Source organism: Lepisma saccharinum, chromosome 6, assembly GCF_977018435.1.
Source record: "Lepisma saccharinum chromosome 6, izLepSacc3.1, whole genome shotgun sequence".
NCBI classification, from domain to species: Eukaryota; Metazoa; Arthropoda; class Insecta; order Zygentoma; family Lepismatidae; genus Lepisma; species Lepisma saccharinum.
The window spans coordinates 62395558-62414867 of NC_139234.1; the positions used below are offsets into that span (position 1 = coordinate 62395558).

General features: G+C 38.2%; 1 protein-coding gene across 1 annotated transcript in view; it reads left to right on the forward strand.

Moving 5' to 3' along the window:
• The first annotated feature begins 15370 nt into the window (after positions 1 to 15370).
• LOC145989090 (calcium-activated chloride channel regulator family member 3-like) overlaps positions 15371 to 19310 on the forward strand; it is a 37600-nt gene continuing 33660 nt past the window's right edge. The window contains exon 1 of the mRNA XM_083124384.1: positions 15371 to 15612. Coding sequence (XP_082980510.1) covers positions 15418 to 15612 — 195 coding nt within the window. The 5' untranslated portion in view covers positions 15371 to 15417. The remainder of the gene's footprint in view (positions 15613 to 19310) is intronic.

Here is a 19310-nt window from a genome sequence, read left to right on the forward strand (position 1 = left end):
TATTCAACAACACCACCAACATATACACCATGGAAAATTTAAAATGAAATACAAGTGGAGAAAGTATACATAAATGAATGTTACACCCCCGACACACACAACTATGTATAACGTAACACATTGAGCAATATACAAAGAAACCTTTTATGTAGTAACCATTTCACTGAATATCTACACATTTAGCATCACAAGAACACTTGTGAAGCTTGAATTCACATTTTAGTAGCAAGTGCTACATATTTATACGTATTTTATAGAATGGAGATATATGTATATATTCCCTGAGACTAAAAAAAACTGGAAGAACTAGGAACAGAACGAGAACGAGTGTCTCGATAAATACAAAGCATTCGCTATGCTTGCACTAAAAATGAAAACCGCACAAGATGTTAAACTAAAGAAGGCAAAGTTGTTTCTCGTCCACTTTATGCTCATACAGTCTAATCGCGACTTTACCTACAGTTTAAAGTGAGATCCGAACTACTGTTGAATGTACCTTTAAGCAGATCGAACCCAAGACCATTGAATACAATGCGACAGCGTTGCCACTAGATACACCCAATAGAGAGTAGAAAAGACTGACATTTGGAATTAGATCGTTCTTGTAATTCACACATAAAAACACTAAATGAAACCACGCAGGAAACTGAAACGAAGAGAGAATCCCTTGCCAGAAAGCAGCAATCGGCTGACCGCTACTCTCCCAAGAGTGAGTCATTCCACGCACGTACAGGACATCCACCATGATACATCACCGCCCTCTTCAGAACAATCAGGTTGGGAGCATTTACGCATGCAAAATGATAAATTCTGGCTGTTGGAATGACTCAGGGATTAGCCATCACGGAGGAAGCGGCTGACCACTCCAATTTCCAAGAAGACTTCCTGAGGTCATGTGATGTACCGCGAGAAACAATGCAATTTATGAATGTAATAAAAACAACAATAATAATAAAATCACGAAAGAAACATAGTCAAGAGCAGTGTGAGAAATGGTAAAAACATCTTGCCAAGTAAAACATTAATCACTAGATTTTGGTTGCGTTATGATATTTATATTTTGGGTTCTTGATACAAGCACAGATATGCGTTTATCTGTGATACAAGTTTAGGTGAAATGTTGGACATATATAATATTCACGACTAAGGAATCGAGAATGTAAACCCTTGATTACAAGACGATAGCGTTATTCACTACACTGCCGAGGAAGCACTGTGTATGTATATTTATTGTGTATTAGAGAACCCTAAGGGTCTCTGTGAGAAACAGCATAGGAATCTCCAAGACAGAGGTCATAGTTTCAGATCCTGTGTAGGACATGCTTCTGTTCATTCTTAATCGATTTAATCACTTCGTTTGTTTATTCTCATTGTCACAAATTATAAGTTTTTGTAGACTATAAAAATATCAGGTGCCTTTATATCAAAACAAAAATAGCAAAATGGAAGAGTTGTCTACCAAAATATAGACCATTCAGAGCGATAAATTTATTATAAGTTTATACGATAAACTAATGCCATTATCAACCGATACCGTTCTAGATATTTTTAAAATCGTTAAAATAATAATAAAGCTTCACAAAAGTTAAAAATGCAATTTATTTCTAATTACAAATGTAGTTTTAAACACGTCTACCCTTGAAAAAGTTGTGACCTCAGCAATTGCGCAGTTTCAAACTCTATTTCCTTGTAATGAAGTGTTCCCGAGTTCTATTCCCGTTAAAGGCACATAGCTCAGTAGCTCGTATTTCACGATTGAACATAAAAAGTAAATTAAAACACACTACACAAAACGTTTGGCAATTGTTCATTGTGAAAGAAAGTAACGCGCTGGTTTACACACTCTGTTGTTTCATGCGCTTCCGCAAAGTTAGGATGGAGTGTAAACGAAAGAAGAATATGCTCATTTGCTATTCTTTATCAACATTTCCCCTCACCGTTATGCTTGGCGTTCCCATCATTAGAGGACACCCATGATCCCTGTTTTCAGACATAAGTTGCAAGTTATGATTTTAAAATTACAGTTGCAACATATTCCAAGAACTTATTCTTCTTCCCTGAATTACTTGTCTCGTCTCTGAATCACTGAAACGTCGAAATAATCGTTTTACCGTTCGCTACTTTCGAGCAAACAATTCCTTTCTTGTATCGAACTACAATACAATTAACTACATGAACAGTTCCCTTGAACAATTTCCATTAACGACTCGTCAAAATAACACAAATCTTCCGCTACGATGGTTGCAGCCCAAACATACTAATGGGTACCTCAAGAAAGAAACGCTTTAACTGTTCACGTCAGCGAACCCGAAACGTAAGCTTCAGCTAAACGTACAGAATTAACGCTCATTTGAGCTGTATTGTTACGTTCGTTAGTTTCCAATATGGCAGAATTTATCTAGATGGAGTTAGTTCAACGCATATTCGTGAAATTTCGGCTCGTGGCGTAGGTTGGAAGTCCCCAAACATTTGCATCAGAAAACGGTTCTGGAATACAGTTTTTTTAAAAATTAAACTTCCAAAGAATAATTTATGCACTGCCGTAAGCAGGGGGGAGAACCTGTGGGGGTCACAGCCCCTCCCGAAACGCGAAGTAATTAGTTAGCATTGAAGTTGCTGGAATGGAATGTCAAACAAAATGACAATAACGAATTTACAAGAATCACATGCGCTACTATTGAACACGGAACACTGATGAACTCGATTGCACAAGTTATTTGTCTTCAGAATTAAACGAAACGCGAATAATTGTCATGAAAAAATTGGTTCTTACCTTATCCGGCTACAGCAGGTTCAGTGGCTATACTTGCAAAAGGAAACATTCCCTACGCCGTTCTCATCTGGTAGGCTTGACACCTGTGAAACATAAATAAACGCCTGATTTAGCTTCTCTTTCTGTTAGAGTGCATTAATAATAATAATAATAATAATAATAATAATAATAATAATAATAATAACAACAACAATAACAATACCGGCTGATTCGACGTTGTGCCCCTGGCAGGTTTGCAACCTGGAGATACGAAATTCTTAATTGGGTTGCAGAACCGCCAGGATATCACAATTTAATATCTCTCGCCTACTTCACAAGCTTAGCTAATTTCTAACCACAATTAAAATGTTCCTTGATAGATACTGACAATATTTGTTAAACGCGAACCCATTGGATTGGAAATATCACACTAGTTGTTCAGTCTCTGGTTTGTGCGTACATTCGTGTGCTTATGTGTGTGTATGTTTGTCGTTGAGTGAGTTAGTGAACTGGGCTATAACCAAGGGAGCATCCGGTCTTCAAGTGAAAGTGAAACAGAAGAAATGTTTATGTAAATTTGGGCAGGGGAAATGCAAAGAAATATGTATTGGCAGAGTAGTTACACACATTTTCAAGTGTATGTGCTTCTTCTTGCAATCTTTCTTCGCATTGCTCACATGCACTTTTGTGGTCGATATCATTTTCTCTCAGTTGTAACCTTTGGCCGACGCCAGTGCAACCATTTTTCGAAATGTTATCTTCTTTCGAAAAACAGCTATGATATTCCAAAATCACATATGTTTAGAATTCCTTCTAGAGGATTCACTTGAATCTTCGAGTGATGTGCTTTCGCTGTTGTGTAAATATTCGTATACTTCTATGGCTACGTAAGCCTATTAATCTATTGTGATTATCTAGACAACAACTAAAGAAACCACACGAAGTTTCAGGTGAATTCTCTGGAAGCAATTCTCAACAGATGTAATTTTTCAGATCTATGGAATATCAATATCATAGTGTTTTTGTTTTTCGAGAGGAGAGGTAATTTCGTAAACAGCTGCCATGTCGTCGGCCAAAGATACAGTCGAGTTTAAGAAGGATCCGTTTTCGGTAGTTTGCACAGAAACCGTGGGAAAGCATTCCGGTATTTCCTGTAATAAAAATGTAAGCAAGAGATCAATTACATCAATATTCTTATGACTGTTCTGGTATGAACTGGATTCCGACCGGCATGCATTGCTCGAAACGAAAAATATCTTCGCAACAGTATTTTCTAACATTGGTCCAACCTACGATATATTTTTCACGGAACAAAAACAAAAGCACGACAGGAATTTTAAAATAACCTTCGTGTTAAAAAGGAATGACGCTCACCTTTTCCATGAATCTGACAAAAGATTGTCGCATTCCTGATTCGTTGCTAAAAAAGGCTTGCATGACACTTCCTCGCTTCCATTATTGGCAACCAATGATTGACGTTCCAATATGGCGCCCAAGGTAAATAAAAAATGCCGAAGCACAAGTCAAAAGATTGCAAAATGGCTCGAAATTATTCTGTTTACGTTCACTGCGTGCTCTCGGGACCAACATGATCTACCTTCGAGCCACGCGAACAGGTAGTGAAGGTGACGGTCCTTAGGAGCGTGGAGAGGTTGGTGCTTCTTGCATGTGCACATGCAGAGCGTGCCGTCAACGACACTTGTAACATCAAAGCAAATAGCGCCACGAGCGAACACGCTTCGCTCCATCAGACAAATATATGCCCGGCGGATGGTGCAGAACCAGAAGGTGCGTTCGCAATTTAGACACAGGATGTTGCGTTTTCAATCTCCTTGTGGGTGTGGTAGTGAGCATTGGACAATGTAATCGAAAAACAACAATTGTAGCCTTTGGCGTGATACGGTAGAAAGCATTCCTCTCTTTATTGCCTTTTGCACACCCTTACGTGTGAAAGTAAATCAAACATGTTGGCTATTGAACCTCTAAAACAAGACAATACATCCTCGTACATGAAAAATACTCTTCGCATAGTTAAGGAACTCAGATCTATAACTTACACGCAGCTGAGATCCAACAGTTATATCTGCTGGACACATTATCTAGACGCAACCGTGACAATACGAGCGACTAGCTATAGATTTATGGAAATATACTGTCAGCAATAGCTATTATGACGTCACGTATATATTGTCTGCTGTGCAAGCTAACCTTTCTAACCTATTCATATGTTTTTTTATGCTTTTAGATGCATACGTGAGTAGGTTTGGTAGGTCAGTTTGATGCTGTTACCATGTATCTCCAAGTTGCTATTGCTGTCGCTAACAGCTCGCGGATAATACAGGACAATTCAAAATGAATGGAACAACTTTACACAGTTATTATAACGTTACTATATATGATAGAAAATCAGACAAGGCATCAATATAAAGAAGAACTCTGGATGTTTTACTCACATGACTCACATTATGGGGTGCAAACGATAATCAAGTACTTGCTATGCACGACACAGCAAATCGTTGTCAACGGTTTCGAAGGCACTAACAATTCGCAGTTGTAACTTTGCCAAATCTTTCGGAAGGGTGAAACATATGCATTACTACCGAAACGCATGCGGAAATGTCTTTGCACCATTGTGATTGAATCAGTTCTCGATAGCTCCAACACATTAGCCATATTCCGACACTGGCGATCCTTGCGGAGCATCGGCTAAGCAGAATAAGCCCGCTAAGTGGGAATAAAACTTCCAGAGTTTTTCTTTATATTGATGCTTTGTCTGATTTCCTATCATAAATAGTAACGTCATAATAAGCGTGTAAAGTTGTACCATTTATTTTGAATCACCCTGTATATGTTTTTTAATTGTTTTTATTGAATTGCTTTATTTTACCTCGTATTTCTGCCACTTTTGGCTAATGACGAGAATGAATGACTATATGATGAAATACCTATCCCGGGATTAGAACCTGAGCATTGTAACGTACTGTGGCAACCAATACGCCACAGAGGACGGTGATGTTTGTTGTATATGTGTAATTTGAAGGTGGTACGGGCGAACTGCCCTGAAGTTATGAGAAAATTAAACAAATAATCTAGCACAAATTATGTATTTTGTAATAGGGTCAACCCAGAAGTAAACTAATTTATTTTCGAAAAATCTATGCCTGTTTAAAACGAATACTTTGTACATAAAAAATATAATTTATTTTGCTTCTCCCCTATCTCCAAAAAGTGTTAAAAATCTAGCATACCTATATAAATGGAGAAACAATAAAACAAAATTTGAACGTGTGAAAATGTGATCGTAAAATTAAAACGGACAAAATAAATTAAGCACCATAACGATTTAAAGCAGCGAAAAGTGTTTTAAGATATCCAACAATCTACAGTATTTTGGCTTCTTTTGACATTCGACACGTTGGTAACCCCCGTAATCATTGACAGATGATAAATTTCGCTCTTTTGGATATTCTTTATAGCCGATTAAGGGGCCTTTTTTGTATGTGACGTTCGTAATCGGCTCCAACCTGGCACTTTGTGAGCCTAAAGCATTGTAACAAGAATCTTCACCCATCACGTCCTAGAGCCGATGAGCAGCTCTGTGATCAACATCGAGGCTGCAGCTTTCATCTCGCTCTCCCTAGCAGCGTTTCAAACCTCACGAAGATCGAAAACATGTAGGTAAAGTGCGTTTTAACCGTGTTGTGTTGGTGATGAAGACAACGCATTAGGAGACTGCTCACTAAGATTTTACGTTTTTTTCCCCAATCGATTTAGTTTGAGTCGATATTAAAATTATATAGGGTGATTAACAAATACAGTAACGTGCATTACACGAATAGAAAGTAAAGCTCTTAAAGCTCCATTTCATCTCCATTGTTTTTGATAATATTGGCACATCAGCACATAGGCTATTTTTACCCGTCACGGAATACGGGGATAAGCCTCTTAACTAAAACAAGATTGAGAACAGCCCCTAACAAGAAATTTCTGTTAAAAACTTCCTTACCCATTAAAAAAATTAAAAAAATAATTCATTACTTAACAAGAACTAAAATTAACCTGACACTGAGGACTAAAATCTTCTTTACTTCTTTACAGCTGAATCTGTAAAGGGGCACTCATCACACATACAAGGAAAAACACAGCACAGCACGAATCGTAAGGGAATGTACTGACCATTTGGGCTCAAATGGCAGAGCCTCGCTTGCCTGCAAGAAGCAGTTACCGGAGTATTGTGGGAATTGTGGGTGCCTTTCGAGTTATTTTCCAGAATGCCGTCCCTTACACCTTCTATGTTAGGGAACGGGACTTAGAATTGCTCTAAGAGACAGACAACGAGAAAGGAGTATGTAAAAGAAGTCGAGTATGGATCGTCAACGAGACAGGCATTTACAATTCGAGACGAGACAGATACAACCAAGTCTCGTTCCATCTCGATATTATTCCATACACTCTAAAACCCGATTGGTCTGAAATAAGGGTCTCGTGCATTTTCTATGGTACAGTGCGAGGAAGAGAAGATGACAGCTGAGAGCCTTCAAAATAGGCATCCATTATATCTCTTTGCTAATGGAGAGAAACTGTCATTGAGAATATAACATAGCTATTGTTCTACAATGTACAATTTTAATAGGCACAATTGCTTATTTGGATAGAAATGTCTTATTTCAAAACTTGCAATTTAATTTATCACATTTGCTAAGTTAAAAAAAAAAAAACTGTAAGTATAGATAAGAGCACTAGACAATGGTTAATATCCAATGAACATTGTATGCTCTCAAATATAAAGATTGTTCTAGTTAATTTAATAGCAGGAACGAAACATTTTTAGTACCAAGTGTCCATTCTTAAAGAGAAATCCATCAGACTTATTTTTGCTTTGCTTTAAGTACACTTTGTGCTCAGATGTACTAATTGAGACTGATCCCAATTTTAGGATAGGCGGTGAGGTTTATCAGACGTAGTGCTTTGTGGTTCATTCTGTGTAATTTTCATTGGTTCATTTGTAATATTTATTAATGTTTGGCGTGAAGTATTTCTGTTGTTAGTGATTTCTTTTCTTATTCTAGTGGTTTTATGAGCTCAAATTCTTCTGTACTCCAGGATGTCCAACAGGCTGTTGGTGTTTTTTGCCAAAAGATTTACATTGTGGACATGGCAGTAGTAATCCTAGAGTTGGAATCCCTGTTTCCTAAATATATTTCACGTATGAAGAAAGGCTTGGATTTCCCTAACAACAGACCACCGAAAGAACTTTTACTACGTGTGAATAATTTGTGATTGCATGCAATACCGAAACGTAAAGATATAATTTCGATGAGTCACACATTTTTTTTTCTTTCTCTCATTTTGTTGCTGCTGACTACATAGGTAAGTAATGTCTGTTGAAATACCCTCATGATCATCATCGTCTCCCCCCTCCAACCCCTCTCCGGAAAAAGCGTTACACCTCTACACCTGCACCACGCACTCGCACCCTAGGGCGGAGAATAGCCTTGTGACGTCACGGAAACATGGTTGGCTGCCGGCGACGAGAGGAAGTCGGAAACTCCGCCCCCTGACGCTCACGCGATCTCTGACGGAGCTGGTCCCCGGAGCAGCATCCAACACGGAGCACCCTCTGGTGTGCACGCGAGAAAGCTCTGGCATCCTTGAGCGAAATCAGTGTTGGCAGAGGGTGGTAGTTTTACGTGAAAATGTCCCGCACTGTGGAGGTGAAATAAGTTATATTTATATGTAGTACATTTTTTTTCTTACTTTACATCGCTTTTATGCCAATATTCTCCTTATGCTATTGTTTATTTGAATTGCATTTGTGCATGTAACATAAAACCTATTTTATATAGATATAGTTAGAAAATAAGTAAAAAAAATGTAAGCTTACATGTAATCCTCCTACAAATAATAAATATATAAATGTACCTTGACGATAGTGGCGTGCCCAAGGGGAAATTGGTGGGTCATTTCCACCACCTACCCATTTTGGCCCAATATTCATAAAAAAAATATAACGTCAAAGGCAAGAAAAGATGGTAAAATAAGGGGTGGGTACTACAAAACTATACGTAACCCTCCTCCCATTTCGAAAATCCTGGGCACGCCACCGCTCAACGATGACGTTGAAATGGTGATTATATAAAACGGATAAAGAAACACTCAGAAAGAAACAACCATACCTAGGCCGAGATTCAAATCTGGAATCATCGGCAAGGGAATCGTAAGATAACGCGTTCGGTCACAGAGGAAAGTTTGTGTTTATTGCTCAAATCATAGAATACCATGGCTCTAGTCTGAAAAAATAGGTCTTTGTGTTTAATACAGTTTCGGGCCATTTTTGAGTGGAATTCGGGTACAGTATTTTATAGTTGCCGTTTTTTTTGCCTATTTTAGTCATAGGTGCATATTTCGAAGATAACTGTTTTTTGAGTGCCTAATTCGTGAAAATTATGCAATCTATCGCTGTTCATCCCTTTTAGTGCCTATTGTGTTTTTTGGTGCTTCTTGCCTGCCAATTTTGAGAAATTTTAATGTCTATCGATCTCATCCGGATTATAAACCCTTATCTTCCTTTACTTTCCTAATAACGATGTGACAAATATCATATTGGAGATGCAAAACATTATTATGAAATATTTTTATAACACTCTGACAGTTATTAAGTTTGTGAGGATTCTTTTAATGTATAGGGATGAAACCTTTTGTTTTCTTAAGCGTAGGAATTTTATTTCTGGGCATAAACACCAAACGTAAAGTTGTAAGTTCAATAAAGGTGTTGTTGTTGATGATTTACAAGCGTTTTACTGTTCCCAAGGATAACAAATTAATGCTATTTTACTAACTGGTCCTGGATGTTGTATAATGTGGTGTTATTATGTTTAGTGCAGCATATACAATATGTTTGCCGCATTTATTTAATTTGTAAAGAGGTAATTATAGAAATAAAGTTATGAAGTTGTCGCCGGCATGGTATTCGGGTAAACGAGTGCAATGGTTCCCCGTTGTGATGCTCTCTCTCTCTCTCTCTCTCTCTCTCTCTCTCTCTCTCTCTCTCTCTCTATCCAAAGCCGGCCCTTTGGACTAAGCCTCGCGTTTTGCAAACACTCAGTCCACTTCCGAGGTTATTCCCCATAAGCATAAATTCTGAAGCACTTACCACTTGGAAGTGGTAAGAAATAGTTTTAACTATTGTTACTTTTCATATGGGAGTATACGTATGCCTGCGAAACCATCCGACTGAAGCAAATAAAACCTTGCCGACCTTAGTGGCAGAGTGGTTAACACAGCATGCTGAGACGCCAGGGGTCACGGATTCGAATTGCTGAGCCTGGGTGCTCTTTATGAGTGCACCTTCATCAATTTCATCATATCATCACTTATCCTCATTGTCACGATTAGCCAAACTTTGCAGAAAAGCGACACTAAATAACAAAAATAAAATCAATTCATCTTTTCAATTAGCCAAAAAGTGAAATAGACACATCAATCCAATTAAACCTTAAATTTCAAATACACACTTGAGCTATAATTTCCTCAACGTACAAATGATAAGCCAAGGGGATACTCCAGCTTCTAGCCTACAAAACAGCTGAGAGAGCCGATTAAAATAAGTTAATATAAGGTTCGCAAATGCCTTCACACAGATTAAAACGGGAGATATTTTCAGAGGAGTCATTTCAACGTGTAACCAATTCATTTTTCAAAACGCATAACTTTGGCAGTAACTGAGAACTGAGTTATTTATTGAAAACTTTTCGAGCGGCCGCCATGGATACATCCACAAAAGAGGTCATCTATTCAGACACCTACATATCCAACGACCTTCGAGGGTCTAGATTGACCATAATGGTAGATATCCTATGGGAACATCGCATCGCATGGGAGAAGTGACCAGGATCTTCAGTTCCCAGCGCCGAAGAATGGCTACTGCGCAGATCCTTATCCTTTTCCCAGGGCCGCCTCTCATCCAGTGGTCACTCCGAAGTCTCCAAAGACACCGGACGCCTATCTCGCTCTTGAATCTGCTCCTCCACTCCAGAGGGAGGGAGGCTGTTTCGATGGAATAGAAATCGTCACTCGCAGCTGAAATGTTGTTCGTTTTATCCCACACTCCATCTGCTTGCTGCGTCCTTTACCTTGCAAAATAATTTCGTTGCGAAGCATACAAGCAATGATATAGTCATCCAGTAATTTGCTATAGACCATACGTCTATGGAACGTAGGTTAGGTTGGTTTATAGTATAGTCTTGCTATTTTGATTGGCTTATAGTCAGTACTTTTTTGGGGGGGGGAGAAAGGTTCTGGTACTTATACGAGTAGTTATTGTGTTTATCATAAGAACTACTTAAAATATTGTGATATGTTCATTATCGTGAATCCATGTAGTTACATACACACACACACACACACACACACACACACACACACACACACACACACACACACACACCATCACACACACACACACACACACACACACACACATACACACACATTTCTATCTTTAAAATAAAATTTTCTTAATTTTATTCTCACCTATAAGAAGGTGCTGGTATGGCGTACCGTTGCGTACCGCAGCAAAAAAGCACTGCGTATAGTATAGATAGTATATGATGTAAAGATACACTCTGCTTATTGATTTTTGCTATTTCGCATCGCTTTTCTGCTACTTTTGGTTAATCACGACGATGAGAATGAGTGATGATATGATGAAATTCATGAAGTGACACTCACAAACAACACCCATGCCCTGACCGGGATTCGATCCCGGAACCCTGGCTTCTCAGTGATCTGTGCTAACCTCTCCTGATTATTGCAATATGCCGTGAAGGCATATGGGGGATGTGAAGGTAGGTTCTACATATTCACAATCTCGGCCCTTTGTAGAGGTGACGCAATTAACACAATGCTGCATGCGTGTGTCTTAAACTTATTGTCCAATTTTCTATGGGCAAGGGGATCAATTTGAGGAAGGGCGTGATGTACCGGAAATGAAGATTTGAAACGTTTCTTCTCACGTCATGAGGCAGATTTTCCGGTTTGTTATCAATATAAAATTGAATGCAAACTGCAAAGTATCAATATATAAGATTTGAATTTGTTATGGAGAGAGTAGGCGAATGGTTAGCGCTCGTCTTTGTCGCGAGCAATCAAGTATTCTCTTCCCGATGTGTGCACGAAAATTTCGATGTTGGTCCAGCATTGAGAGGACAAACGAGCATCGCCCAATAAGGAGCAGCTTTGCAGGCCTTGTTGTGTCCCGGAGAGAAAGGGGGAGAAGAGAGAGAGAGAGAGGATAAGATACAGGGATAGATAGGGAGAGAGAAAGAGGGAGAGGGAACAGTAACTTGAACATAGCTACTGCTCATATACGTTTGTGTCGAGTTCGATACAAGAGTATTTAAAAAACATAATTAGCAGATAGAAAATTTTCCATTACCTGAACTATACCATAGCAAATATGACGAATTAATTAATTAAATAAAAATAACATACCTAAACTAGGGTTTGGGCTGCTGCACCAGGGGTTGCAAACTACAGCTTGTTCACAAATTTTATTTCGCTGCAAATTCAATGAACTTTTTTTTATTTTTTGCGAGAATTATGCATAAATGTGTCAAAGCAAGTACTTAAAGGCATCAAATTTCTTTCGGTATGAGAATTTAACACTAAGATGCATCAAAAGAGACACACTACAATCGATTTTCCATTTGATGCAATGAAAACTTTCCATGCACCAAGGAAATTTCGAAGAAATTATAATTACACATTTGCATTGGTTATTTGATGCAAGCAAAGTGCATCGAATCTACCTTGATGCATTTGCGGCTCTGCAAGTGATGTACGGTGGATGAACACGTCAACTCTCCGTGTCGGTAAATTCTCTCAATCAAGGGTTCGCAAATTCTATTTCGGTTAGATACGTATTTCAGAGGTTTCCTCCTTTAAGCATGAGATCCAATCCCAACTAGCTTGTAATATGTGTACAAAGTGAACTTCAACTAACACAAACATATATACGTGTATACTGTAAAAGTAATTAATGAAAAATTTTCAATTTTCTGCTTGGAGTGGGTGGTGCTCTACAACCCTTTGACTCCCGCTTGGATACGCCCCTATTGTCCACCAATGCTGGCCACTTTAGCCACAAGGCAGGGAAGTCAACGTGTGAGAGAAGCCGCTTAGAGTTTCACCAACGACATGTTTCCGGGAAGTGGCCCCGCTGCGAAAACCGTGGTCAGCCATTTTGAAACAAACGCACCTGTTACGCATCCAGGGGTATCGCTTTGCATACTGCGGTCACTCACACACTCCCCACCTGGACACTCCTTGCTTCTCCCACGTTGGACAAACAAACAAACAAGTGTTGCAAACTTCTACGGGATGTGTAGGATGCAATTTTTGCTGTTAGGTTTATTCCGTCCGCCGATGCTATCACTTCAATCTCGATTAGTTGAATTGTGTTCTATCTTACATTTATTTATCAAGATAGTTGTAGAGAACAGAAAGCCGTTTATATGATCAGAACTATTTTTACATTTATGGGCATTTGCCATGATACACAATTTTGCATAATGAAATGACGACGTTGATAAAAAAATAAACAGGATTTTGGGAAAGAGGACTGAACCTGCAGCCTACATAGAAAAACCTGATTTATTCTAATAAACAAAACACGTTTGCTTAAGGGCATGAGGAAGGGTTTCCGCGAGGTACTCCCCTCCGCGGCAGCTACGGATCACTGTTCTCAACTTAGCTCTTTTGAGCCCGATCTGGCTCTTTCGTGCACTCGTTTGGCTGTGAACTGGGGCGCTCGCACCCCTGCCCCACTATGGTGCCATCACTGGCTTCAGCAAACAATAGACCAACTTTTGCCATGAGTATACATTTTGCACGTGACGTGATATTGTTACATTGGTTGCGTCGCCCCAACCCCTCTTACCTCCCCGGCTACTTTTTCACAGCCGTGGGTGACGTAGGAATTACATAATATTGTTATCTGAGAATCCTTTATTTTCCATTTCATACGACCATCGGTGGATTATTGAGATGAGTGATGTTGCCAGATCTAGAAGGTGAAAACCAACAATTAATTGTCGTCACTTTATAGCAGCGTTCTGTACCCCTTTGACACCTAAAATTAACCTACGAGGCACTCTATCCAACCTTCGTACCAACCTTCGTAAATCTAGTTCCATGAAAATCAGTTTCAGTTCCATTTATGGTTAAATTTAGCTCTTTTATGCGCATCAGGTTTGGCAACAGTGCCAGGATGGCCGTAGAAGGCGAGGAGAAATATACACTGCTCCACAAAACTTAAGGAACACGAAGGGAACAGAAGGAAACAAACACAAAATCAGGGTTCACCATGAATACCATTTTGCAATGTTGCTGGTCATTTTCGTTTCATTTTACATCTGTACCTTATTGGTGTTCATAAGCCCTGATCAAGAGCATCCCAAACATGCTCGATAGGATTAAGGTCCGGTGAGCATTCAGGTCATATGTCTTCTGTTTCCAGTAATTCCGACACAATACGTGTCCGGTGCGAGCAAGCATTGTCATCCATAAACAGGAACTCCGGATAAAAAGAATGCTCCACGAAAATTGCGAACACATGAACGCAAAATGTAGTTTTTCTCAATTTCGGGTGGGGCTGAAGCCTTATCAACCCCTCTCTGCCTACGCCAGTGTGGCCTGACAATGGTTAAGTAAACTTGTTTACGATGATATGCAGAAGAGAGATTTTTTTGTAATTTTAATCTCAAGATTTATAATATTCTCTAATACTCTACTTGCTCTCATAAACCCTTGGTGTTCCTTAAGTTTTGTAGAGCAGTGTATTACGCGTATGAGAGCATTATATGTATTATTTGTTATCTCGGGAATATCAAACATCCAAAAACCTATAAAAGTACATGAAAACGGCAGGTTAAACAATTTCTTGGTCGTCGGAAAAGTCGAAACTCCCAGTTGGCAACATGGAGAGAGATTCATACTCTCTTGTCGTGTTTATATATGTATATATATACTAGTAGTAGGAGTGCCATACCTACGATATTGAAATAAATGCACATCTGGTGCGAAACTAGGAATTGTAGCTTCCAACGTTTCGAGCGCATACATTCCTCTCATCTTTAGGGAGTACAAAAGTGGAGATCAGTGGTCAAACGTTGGAAGCTAACGCCGATTTTACCTGGCTGGAAACCCGAGAACACCTGTTCGAATTGATGCGAAACTGTCACTCTTCGTCTTAAATTGCTTGGTAACTATGAACAAATAATTTGGCGGTCTTCAATAAATTTGGTAATTCAGACAACTTTATACAAATTTTGCTATGTTTGACAACTTATGACAGCGAGTGGTGTCGGTACTTTTTCAAAAGTTTTTCTCCAAACACTGAAGACATTAGACCTATTTGAACAGTTAAAAATGATTGCTAAACAATGACGTCGGCGTACTTCCTGCACGTAATCAGTTTATAGAGAACTTCATATGACAATGCGTCCTAATCTTCCTGTCAGTTGATTACAACCATGGGAACCTGAATTCTCAGAGATAAAGGTTCTGCTGATAAGAGAATGTCCTAAGAAAGAAGTCAATACGAAATTATTTGTGCGTGCAAGAAAATAATTCTCAGCAAAAGAACACGAAATTAAGTGATGTGAATGATGTGTAAATGTTTCTGCGATGGTGGAGGAGTGTTACTTATGGTATTTTTGTGCCAAGTGTTGGTTCTGTCCTGCCCCGTGTCTGCAATATCGTATGTCAAAGTAAGAAATGGAGGATATGAAAGAGTCACTGTTGCTGTGGATGAAAATATCGAGGCTGAAAAATGCGACTCGATCGTACAGGGGTTGAAGGTTGGTATAATGTCACTTTATTAATATTTTTAAGTAGAGCGTGTGAATATTTATTAATATTATTTTATCACTGTTTTTATTGTAATACATAAACAATAGGTATGTATGTTGTTTTAGATATATGACAGCACGAAATATCGGATACAATAACAGTAGATAATACAGGCTATGACAATGAAAACTAGTTCTCATACCAATATGGATGAAAATTATAACACCATTAAGCCTTGTTTCCATGATATGAAAAACTCAATATGCTGACCAAGGCAGAAATTTATTTTATTATAAAACATAAACTAAACGTAACGTTTCAACCTTCTAGCAAGGTCTTCTTCAGACTATGCACCAAGGAAATAGAGAAGAAAGGTGAAGAAGACACAATGAACTGGAATGGGGGACTGAAGATAAACAAAGAATGGAAGAAGATGTTAGAAAAAGTGGAAAGGACAAGAGAGAAAGAGGAGAGAAGAAGGAAGAAGAATGAAGAAAAAGGAGCGTGAGATAAAGAGTACAACCACATTCTAGATGGAAGAAAATATGTTTAGCCTTTTAGGTGAAAGTACAGTTGACAAGGGAAAGCCACCTGCTAGAATGTTCCATAACAACTTTCTAATAGTCTGGAGGGGAGTAATGTTTGTGTAGGCTATATATATCGTCCTGTTTTGTACCTTGTTACATTTGTACTTGGTGCAGAGTCTGAAGAAGACCTTGCTAGAAGGTTGAAACGTTACGTTTAGTTTATGTTTTATAATAAAATAAATTTCTGCCTTGGTCAGCATATTGAGTTTTTCATTGGATGAAAATGTATTTTTATGAGGAAAATAAATCACGTCGGCTGGTCAGAGTGGCGGCACCAGACTTTTCGGTATGGGTGGGCAACTAGATGACTGTCAAAGATTTGATTGGGCCACATCTTGAAATAAAATGTATTACGATATGCACATTGTTATTACGTGATACAAAAAGGGAGGTTTTCATCAAATACATCATTATCTACACACACTAATCTTATTTTTACCACGAAATTTGTGACTATCACAATTTGACATGGCGGGCCAGGCTGATTTTTGGTGGCCTTTGCCCTCTGTGGCTCACAGTGGCGCAACCACAGGGACGGGCATTGCCCCTCCAACCTTGGACGAGAGTGAGTTCTAGCGGGGGGGGTCAAACATTGACGACCAAGTGTACCTGGGGGGGCAATTACCGCCTACAACTTCAAATTTTATGCAAATAAACATACTTTTCATAAAATTTTCTTGCTGGCTTCGGTCGCAATACCTCCCGCTTATCTTATTCTTATCAAGTTCAAGACCATAGCTAGGGGAGGCGGGATTCGGTCCTCGGCGCCGAACGATCTAAGTGGAATTAAGTTGTAAAATTGATTGATTGATTTGTGGTTCTATGTCCACTTTACGCACAGAAAGGCTTATCGGGACTGGACCTACAGTTTAAAGTGGGATGCGAACCACTGTACCATGTGCATCCACCGGGTATCGAACCCGAAACCCCTTGATCACGAGGTGACGATGTTACCATTACACCATCGGGAAGGCACCAAAGTTGTAAAAGAGAGAATGCATTGGCGTCCCGTGAAATTATTTGCGCCCTATTAAATCAATAGTGTTTCAACCTGCAAAAAAATTGGATCCAAAAATGTTCTTGCTCGCTTCGCTCGCAATATATCATTATTTTCTGTAATGCATTTTAAATTACCAGAGAGGGAAATAAGACTTGTATTTATTGATTTTGTTTTAAATCCATGAACAATAGTTTTGAGGAAAGGGAGCGTGCACATTTGGGAGAAAATGTATGTAATTGTTGCTGTTGGTTTGTTGTGAGAGGGATGAATTAGTTGTGTAATGTATTTAAATAATATTAGTTATGTATTAAATAAACTTTGAATACGTACACAACTTAGTATCCACGTCGCTTCATGTTGCATACATGTGGAATATATATCGTGCATGAAAGTTATACATATTAATGTAAAAAAGAATTATAATTGGAATGCATTTATCAAGCATTTTCTGCCTTTCAAAAATAGTTTGTGTGCTTGTTTTCCATTAATTATTAAGTCAAATTGAACGTGTTAAAAAGAATCAAATCTTTTGTTCGAACACAAATGCTTTAGCACCAACTTCTACCCCTTTTTGCATAATTTACGAGGATAACAACATTTTTGATACTACCACTACTGCTACTACTACTAGACTACTACTACTACTACTACTACTAATAATAATAATAATAATAATAGTAATAATAATAATAATAATAATGTTGGTCCTGGGTTCGAATCCCGGCTTGAGCATGGATGTTTGTGAGTGTCCATTCATCAATTTCATCATATCATCACTCATCCCCATCTTCGCAAATTAGCCGAAAGTGGCACAAGAAGCGAAGTACGTAGAATAAAGCAAATCAATAATAATAATAATAATAATAATAATAATAATAATAATAATAATGTTATAATATTATTAACATTATCATTATTTGCATTATCATCATTATTATAATTTATTATTATAAAATTATTATTATTATTATTATTATTATTATTGGCACGTTTATCCTGGTACTTTCCCCCCAGACAAAAATTCGTGGTTGCGCCTCTGGTGGCCCAACCTTGGCGCCACTGCAAAGACAGTGGTAAGGAAAGAGATAATTTGCGACAAAATAGAAATCATAAATTAATACTTGTTTCGTCCTTGTCGGTGTTATCCCTGTTCACAGAAGCTGTTCAGCACAATGACTGACAAAGCAGAAAATTTATCCGATGTATAGTCGATATGAGGACAATTGGGGAACAACTTTATAAAAATATAAAAAAATAGTGGGCTCTGGTATTAAAAGTCAGGTAACACCGGTAATAGGGCTTCATACGCAGATCACGCGTCACCCAATGAAAAACCACTTGATAATAATCTTACGAGCCGAATGATAGTGTCAACAATTACCATAAAACAACTGTATTCTATCAGATTTAAGTTCTGAATCACATTTGAAATTTTATTAAGAGAGTTCACGTAGACTGCATCGAAAATTGTTGTCATTGGAGAAGTACTGTACATTTTCAATCATTACCTGAAGTGTGGCGTAGTCTTAAACAAACAATGCGGTTTCAGCGGTCAGCTATTAAACACATTATTAATAAGTCGTAATGGAATGTTGTTCTAACACAGCTACAATGTGTTCTTAGTAACGTAGATAAGGGCTTATTTGTTTATAGATAAGATAAGGAAATTTCCTTGATTTCAAATTTAACGTATCCTCTATAAAAAGCAATTACGAAATATTTAGAAAATTCGTTAATCTACTTTTATCCTCTTTAAGTTAATTTAGAAAAGTAACTCACCTCTCTAGAAAGTAATTAGGTTAATTTATATAAGATAAGATGTAACTCCTACAACAATGCTTAGATGTGAAAATATAGAACAAAGCATAGGGTAAATTGAGAGCAAGTGTCCTGCTTTCAAAACGTCATCGGATCACTCATTATTTTGGGAGAAGGATAGGTTCAATATATAGCAAAAAGTTGACAGAAGAAAATTTCCTTTCATGCTGAAAAGTAACTGTTAATTTTGTTACTCGTTACTTGAAACTTAACTCACTTACAGTTACGATAATTCGTTTGAAAATAATAACTAGTAATAGTGATGTTCCTGGCTAAGATGGACCCCCCCCCCAAGCTGCAT